The sequence below is a fragment of the Mandrillus leucophaeus genome, unplaced genomic scaffold (genome assembly GCF_000951045.1).
Source record: "Mandrillus leucophaeus isolate KB7577 unplaced genomic scaffold, Mleu.le_1.0 Scaffold105, whole genome shotgun sequence".
Lineage (NCBI taxonomy): Eukaryota > Metazoa > Chordata > Mammalia > Primates > Cercopithecidae > Mandrillus > Mandrillus leucophaeus.
In genome coordinates this window covers 334,216-342,778 of record NW_012098654.1, presented here as the reverse complement: position 1 = coordinate 342,778, position 8,563 = coordinate 334,216, and the positions used below count along the sequence as shown (strand labels likewise).

The window sequence follows — 8,563 nt, the reverse complement described above, 5'->3', positions numbered from 1 at the left end:
TTTCGGGGTTGTGCCTCTCCCCACACCCTCATTTCTGGGGATGCTATTCCTTCCACCGTCAGGGCCTGCCCCCACTGCGGTGCAGCCACACTCCTCCTGGGTGTCATTTCTCCGGGGGCTTTCCTTCATGCCCTCATGCCCTTTTTCCTCCTCGCGTTTCCCCTCATGCTTTACCCACATCTGTCCCGTGGTTTGGATCCAGTTCTCCCGTGCGTTATGGGTATCTGCGTGTTTGATCTTAGCCGTCACCCCAGGAAATTGGCACCTCCCTGAGGACAGGGCTCTGTCTCTGATGCTGCTGGCCTCCCTCCAGTGCTGCCCTGCTCCTTTTGGGGCTTGGTGGATACCAGTGCCGACACACGCAGGCAGGGAGGCAGGCCTCGGGCCAGGGTGTCCTCCAGGCCCCTCTGATGGCAGGGACCAGCGAGACCTGGGGAAACCACACAGCCTGTGCCTGTCTGTGCTCTCAGGAGACTGAGGGAAGTAGTGGGTGGGAGAGATTTTATGCTGGATTAAAAACTGCACCTCCAGGCCAGGCGTGGTGTCTCATGCCTGTAATCCCAGCACTTTGGGAGGCCAAAGTGGGAGGATCACTTGAGCCCAGGAGTTTGAGGCTCCAGGGAGCTATGATTACACCACTGCTCTCCAGCTTGGGCAAACAGAGCGAGACCCTGTCTCTAAAAACAAAAACAAAAACACCACCAAAAAAAGAAAAATCAAAAAAATGTGTAAATTGTAACTTTCCCAGAGAAGGTTATTGAAGACCAATGCCTTTCACTCTGAGCTGAACAGAGCACTACTATACTTTTCCTAGAAAAGTCCCTTTCCTGTTTGTGGCATTTCTAACATTCTCTGTTTATTGGCTGGTTTGACTGGAAGTGCCTTTGCTTTTAGCTATCAATTGATCACATTGGTGTTTTCTTCCCCAGAAAACAAACACATGACCCTTATTGAGAACTGCAGCCTGCAGTACACGCTGAAGCCACACCCGGCCCTGGAGCCTGCGTTCCACCTTCTTCCTGAGAACCTTCTGGTGTCTGGTCTGCAGCAGATCCCTGGCCTGCTTCCAGCTCATGGAGAATCCGGTAAGGGCGTCTTTGATTCTCTCCACTTGGTGAGTTGAGTCTGTCCTAGTCACAGTGAAACCTTGAAGGCACTGGGCTCTTCCGGAGGCAGCGTGGGCCGAGTGCCCCTCTGCAGCTCAGCAGCACGGCCTGGTGGGGGATTGTTGGGGGTGGCGGAGGAGGATGGAATGGCAGTCTAGTTTCCGTTTCCCTCCTAAATAGTGTCTCACATCCTTCAAGTCATTTCTGGCTTCTTTCATCGGGACAATGCTTTCATAAGAGACAGAGTTCAAGTCTGTGTGACCATAGCCAGGAAGGCCACTGTGACTGGATCTCACCCATATGGCATCACATCAGTGACCTGATGGTGATGATGATTTTTAAATTAAGGTAAAATAAGGATAACGTATTTTACCTTAGCCCTTTGACCATCTTAGCCCTTTTAAAATGGTCAGTTCAGTGGCAATAAGTACATTCACATTGTAGTGTGGCCACCAGCCCCATCCATCCCCAAGCTCTTTCCTCTTTCCTAGCTGAAGCTCCTTCCCATTCAACACGGACTCCCTATTCCCTACTCCCCCAACCCCTGGCAGCCACCCTTCCGCTTTCTGTCTTCATGATTTTAGTGACTCTAGGGACCTCATAGGACTGGGATTGTGTCCGGAATTGGTTCCTTCTGGTGGGTTCTTGGTCTCGCTGACTTCAGGAGTGAAGCTGCAGACCTTCACAGGGAGTGTTACAGCTCTTAAAGGTGGCGCGTCCAGGGTTGTTCGTTCCTCATGGTGGGTTGGTGGTCTCGCTGGCTTCAGGAGTGAAACTGCAGACCTTCGCGTTGAGTGTTACAGCTCATAAAGGTAGTGTAAACCCATAGAGTGCGCAGCAGCCAGATTTATTGTGAAGAGCGAAAGAACAAAGCTTCCACAGTGTGGAAGGGGACCTGAACAGCCTGCCACTGCTGGCTTGGTTGGCCTGCTTTTATTCCCTTATTTGGCCCCATTCACATCCTGCTGATTGGTCCATTTTACAGAGTGCTGATTGGTCCATTTTACAGAGTGCTGATTGGTCCATTTTACAGACTGCTGATTGGTCTGTTTTACAGACTGCTGATTGGTGCATTTACAATCCTTTAGCTAGAGACAGAGAGCTGATTGGTGCATTTACAATCCTTTAGCTAGACACAAAAGTTCTCCAAGTCCCCACCCGATTAGCTAGACACAGAGCACTGATTGCTGTGTTTACAAACCTTTAGCTAGACACAGAGTGCTGATTGGTGTGTTTACAATCCTTTAGCTAGACAGAAAAGTTCTCCAAGTCCCCACCCGACCCAGAAGCCCAGCTAGTTTCACCTCTCAGGATCATGCTGTCCTTGTCCTTCAGTGGCTGGCATTCTTTAGGAAGAGAGGGGAATTGCTCTGTTAGTTCATCCTAAGAGTGAAATGTCTTCAAGGTTCTGAGCGGAATGCTTTCAAGGTTCATCCATGTTATAGCATGTGTCCCAGTTTCCTTCTTTTTCATCTTAAGGCTGAATGATATTCCGGTCTATGGATGGACCATGTTCTGCTGATTGTTTCAGCACTTAACACTTGAGTTGCTTCCACCTTCTGGCTGCTGTGAACATGGGTGTGCAGGGAGGGAGGGAGGTGGACTGACCGACTCCACCAGGTGAAGGCCGCACGCGCCCTTTGGAGAGAAAGGACAGGTATCTCAGCAACACCTGCCACACCCCTGCCGCCCCCGCGCCCGCTCCCAGAGTTGTTTCAGGAGAGAAACACAATTTGCCCAGCCTTTCTGTTGGGTTTGGGGTGCCAGTGCCGTGTGGGCCCTGAGACTACTTTCTTTTTATTTACTTCTTAAACTTTTTAAATTATTTTTATAATGACAGCCAGATTCTTCTCTAATTCTTTTTTTTGAGACAGGGTCTGGCTCTGTTGTTCAAGCTGGAGTGCAGTGGCACAATCTTGGCTCACTGCAAACTCTGCCTCCCGCGCCCAAGTCATTCTCCCACCTCAGCCTCCTGAGTAGTAAGGACTATAGACGTGCACCACCATGCCTGGCTTTTTTCTTTTTTTGAGACAGTCTTGCTCTGTTGCCCAGGCAGGAGTGCAGTGGCACAATCTCAGCTCACTACAGCCTCCGCCTTCTGGGTTCAAGCGATCCTCCTCCCTCAGCCTCCCAAGTAGCTGGGATTACACGTGTTAGCCACCATGCCCGGCTAATTTTTGTATTTTTAGTAGAGATGGGGTTTCACCACGTTGGCCAGGCTGGTCTTGAACTCCTGATCTCAGGTGATCCACCCACCTCGGCCTCCCAAAGTGCTGGGATTATAGGCATGAGGCATGGCGCCTGGCCTCCAGCTAATTTTTGTGTGTTTTGTAGAGACAGGGCTTCTCCATGTTGCCCAGGCTGGTCTCGAACTCCTGAGCTCAAACATCAAGGAATCCACCCACCTTGGCCCCCTAAAGTGCTGGGATTACAGACATGTGCCACTGTGCCTGGTCTTGAGGCTGGTTTCTGACAGCTGTTCCTGTCCAGTGCCAACATAGCTTGTCTGTTGTGTGCCCCTTTTTTACAATGCTAAATACCATTTTAAAACCACAAAGTTCATGTGTATTCAATACATTTAGTGAAAACTGGAAGTCTTCCCTTCTAGTCTAACTCCGTGGAGAAAACCACTGTTCATAACTTGGTGTATACTTTTTATGTATTCACTAATTCGTTCATTTATTCATTGATTTATTTAACAAATATTTATTGAGTAGACACTGTGAAGCAGGCCCTGGGCTGGGTGCTGAGGGTGTTCCTTTGCACTCTTAGGAGATAGGTCATCAATCTGTCTTGAATGGATTTTGGTAGTGGCAGACCTCAAATCTAACCACAGTCACCAAAGGCAATAGAAGGTGTTTTAGAATAAACCTGGACTAGCTCAAAGTCATTTTCATTCCTACTTAAATCATTCCTAAATTTAGTTTTCATTCTACTGCCACTATTAGAGTGTTCTTATTTTTTGAGGTGCATTCTGGTGAATTAAATATCCTTAGCAGAAGAGCTATGTCCCTGGGAGGCTGTGGTCTGTGGGAGCCTGTTAGGGCCTAGGGGAATCTCGGGGGCTTTCCAATGGATGTCAGTGGGAAGGGGGTTCTTGCTTGTGAAGCATTTGCTGGCAACCCCTATTTTCTCTGTAGTGTGCTTGTGGGGGTCCCAGAATAAAATGGATTGTTGTAGAGTGGGGTGTGTTTTTCCATAGGGTCAATGCTGTTATTGGGAATTCCATTCCTAGCCAGAGACTTGGCAGCAGATAAATTAACGGTAGGCCAAGCTACAGAGCGTGAAGGGCAGAACGCCTCTGCTGCTGTGGGGGTCACTTCTGCCGTGGTGGGGTTCGTGTCTGTCTGGGTTGCTGCTGTTGGTTGGTTAGTTGAATGAGTGAGTGAAAGAATGAATGCTTTCAGATAGTGAAAGGATGCTTGTTGGGTTGTGCTGGAGGCTGACAGACCTGTGGTGGGTGTGTGTTCCACGTCTAGCCACGATGTGAGCTCGGGGCAGGTTTCCCAGCCTCTCCAATTCTTCGCTTTTGTTTTTGCTTTATAAAATGGGCACAATAATAGGGCCTGCTCATAAAGATGTATTTGGGGAGAAAATGAGGTGGATTGGTAAAGCACTAGCGTCTTCATCATGAAAGTTGTGTCTTAAATTCAGCCCAGATCCAAGCCTCCTACAGTAGAGCGTCCTGGGAGGTCTGATCTGTTTGCCCTTTGCTAGCCCCTCAGATGTGCGAAGGCAGCATTCAGCACCAGGCCCAGCTGTGTTTTTGTCCAGGCCTGGCATCTTGAAGGTCACAGAGTAACTTGGTGGCTGAGCCAGGCTTGGGCTTACGTGCTTTACTCCAGAGCCCATGATGCTTGCAAGACATGGCCTGCCAAGCCAGCTGAATGAGGATACCCAGGCTTGTCTGGCTTCCCTGGGCCCTCCAGGATCTGGAAAGTTCTCCTCACTGCAGATGTAGCTTCTCAGTCTGGCTGTCCTGGCAGGAACCCATCTTTCCTCCCCTAATGACTTCCTGTGCATGGGACTTGCATCTTCAGCTCTCTGTGCAGACCAGAGTCACAACTATTGGAATGGCCGTTGGGCCTGGGGGTGCGTGTGCACCTTGGTCATGGGGTGGCCACACAGAACCTGCTTCCTTCCCAGCCTGGACCACTTCCAGGAGCACCGACTTCTGCCCCCTCCCAGATGCCTAGTGACCCTGATCCCTCCACTGAGTTGCTGCCTCTTGAGATGGTGCACCCATGGCACACAAGTGATCCTTCCTAAAGGAAGTTGGTCTGGTAAATGGCCTTTGTCCTCTGTTATTTTAGTTTATGTCATCCCCCTACCCCAGCTTTTTGAAACGTTCTATTAAAATTTTTCTTGGCGCACTGTAATTGTATATATTTGTGGGGAACAGTTTGATGTTTCAGTACACGTATGTGTTGTAGAGTGATCAAATGAGAGTACTAGCGTGATTGTGATCTCCCACACTCATCGTTTCTGTGTGGTCAGGACGTTCAGAAGCTGCTCTTCTAGCTGCTCTTCTAGCTCTTTTGTATTTTACGGTAACTTACTGGTAACCATCATTACCTTGCTGTGCAAGAACAGCAGAATTTAGATTATAACTTGTACCATGACCCCTTGACAACCTCTCCCTCCCCTCCTCAGTCTCTGGTAACCACTGTTCTGTGCTCTGCTTCTATGGTACCAACTCTTTTTTTTGAGCTCTCACATATGAGTGAGATCATGTGGCATTTGTCTTTTTGTGCTTGGCTTATTCCACTTAACCTTGATGTCTGCTAGGTCCATCTGTGTTGTGTTGTCGCAAGCTACAGGACTTCATTCGTTTTCGTGGCTGTGTAAGTACTCCATTGTGTAGATACAGTACTTTTCTTTCTGCATGCATCCATTGATGAACACTTAGGTTGATTCTGTGTCTCCACTCTTGTGAATAGTGCTGCAATAAACATGGGAGTGGCGATATCTCTTTGACATACTGATTTCATTTCCTTTGGATATTGTATACTCAGTAGTAGGGTTGCTGGATTATATGGGAATTCTATTTTCAACTTGTTGAGGAACCTCTGTCTAGTTTTCCATAGTGGCTGTTCTAATTGGCAGTCCCACCCACAGTGTATAGGTGTTCCCTTTTGTCCACATCCTCACCAACACTTATTTTATCTTTTTGATGGTGGCCATTCTCACTGAAGTGAAGTGGTATCTCATTGTGGTTTTAATTTTCGTTTCCCTGATGACTAGTGAGGCTGAGCATTGTTTCATGTGCCTGCAGGCTATTTGAATGTCTTCTTTTGAGAAATGTCTGTTAAGGCCCTTTGTCCATTTTAAAACGAAGCTACTAGTTTTTTTTTTTTTGTATGTGTGCTGTTGAGTTGCTTAAATTCCTTATGTATTCTGGATATTAACCCCTTGTTAGATATATAGTTTACAAATATTTTCTCCCATTGTGCAGGTTATCTCTTCACTTGGTTAATTGTTTCCTTTGTTGTGTGAGACCTTTTTATTTTGATATAATCCATTGGTTTCTTTTTGCTTTTGTTGCCTGTGCTTTTACAGTTTTATTAAAAAAAAAAATCCTTACACAGCGCAATGTTACTTTAAAAATCCTTACTCAGCCCAGTGTTACGAAGCACTTCTTCCGTTTTCTTCTGGTATTTTCATAGTTTCAGGTTTTACATTTAAGTCTTCAATCTGTTTTGAGTTGACTTTTACAAATGGTGAGAGGTAGGGCATCTCATCTCATTCTTCTGCATGTGGGTGTCCAGTTTGTCCAGCACCATTTATTGAAGAGACTGTCTTTTCCCCAGTGTGTGTTCTTTAAAAGTCAGTTGGCTGTAGGTGCATGAATTTATTTCTGCAATCTATTCTGTTCCATTGGACAAACCTAACGTGAGTTTGTGATGGGGACAATATAGAAAACTATAAAGAAAATAATCTACAATTACTGCCTGCAGATACACATGTATACATGTAAGTGTACATACTTTTAGATACCATTGCTATCAAATGGAATAATATAGTTTTATATGTTACTATTCTTTTCACTTATGATTATTTCTCAGTTTATTAAATAATCTTTGACAGTGTGATTTTTTGTTCTTATTCAGCATGAGTGAATAATAGTTTAATGAACATTCGCCTATTGAACATTTGGTTTCGATTTTTCTCTATCATAGTAAAGTTTCAGTGAATATTCTTGCACATAAATCCTTGCTTCTGTGTTTGATTATTTTCTCTGAATAGGTTCAAAAAGTAGAATTACTGGGGCAGAAAGTGATATTTTAAAGCTTTTGACGTACTGGAAGGCAAAGGCGATACTGACCCATAACCTTCCGCAGGATAGGAGAGTGTTCTGTTGACAGCAGTTTCATCAGCATTGAGTGTTACCTTGGTGTTTTCTTTTTGTTTTTCAACTTTGGAATTAGCTTTTAAAAATCTATGTATCTACGTAAGTAAAAGATCATTAAATATAGGAAGAGATGGAACTAGGACCAGAAGAAGATGACAGTGGTGGGGAAAGAAGGGGCAGAGTCCACGAGTGTGTGTAGATTGGGAAGCGGTTGGCTCCTTCCTCCTCCTGGGTGAGCCTTTGCTCTAGAGCCAGTGGAGAAGGCTCCCCAGGCAGCCCTGGGTCCTTCCCTCTCTCAGCCAAGGTTTTTCATGGGCCTGCTCTGCACCGGACCCTGAGCTGGGTCCCTGGGGCCACTGTCCCCTGGATGGGACCCTTTTCTTGTGGTGCCGTTCAGGCTGTATTTTGCTGGTTGCCTTGACAGGCTCATGCCTCCTCAGTGTTTGCAGATGGTTCAAGGTAACGCAGTAAAGTAAGCAGCGGTGTGACTGGCCGCGTTCCTGCTGGAGAGAGAGGAAGGAAGCCATGCAGGGCAGCAGGCTGCAGGGCTGCACATGTCACTTTGCCTCCTCCAATCTGTGTTCTTTGAGTTGTCGAATTATAAAAACTGTTCCTGGGCCGGGTACGGTGGCTCACGCCTGTAATCTCAGAGCTTTGGGAGGCTGAGGTGGGCGGATCACAAGGTCAGGAATTCGAGACCAGCCTGGCCAATATGGTGAAACCCTGTCTCTACTAAAAGTACAAAAATTAGCTGGGCATGGTGGCAGGTGTCTGTAGTCCCAGCTACTCAGGAGGCTGAGGCAGAAGAATGGCTTGAACCTGGGAGGCGGAGGTTGCCATGAGCCAAGATTGCGTCACTGCACTCCTGCCTGGGCGACAGAGCAAGACTCTGTCTCAAAAAAAAACAAAACCAAAACACAAAAAACTGTTCCTGGAAGAGGTTTGGGGTAGAATTTGGACTGCCAATGAAATCTGCATTTGCTTAATTGTTGTGGGGGCTTGGCTTGGGCCTTGTGCTCTGTCTGGGGGTCCCGAGCACCCTTCTTTGCTGCAGGCCCCGGCTGAGGCTGGGGTGGGTGGGGACCCTTGGTGGCTGCCAGTGGGT

At 47.1% G+C, this 8,563-nt stretch overlaps 1 protein-coding gene across 1 annotated transcript in view; it reads left to right on the top strand.

Moving 5' to 3' along the window:
- NPHP4 (nephronophthisis 4) overlaps nt 1–8,563 on the top strand; it is a 127,788-nt gene that overhangs the window by 25,086 nt on the left and 94,139 nt on the right. The window contains exon 5 of the mRNA XM_011981559.1: nt 930–1,114. Coding sequence (XP_011836949.1) covers nt 930–1,114 — 185 coding nt within the window. The remainder of the gene's footprint in view (nt 1–929; nt 1,115–8,563) is intronic.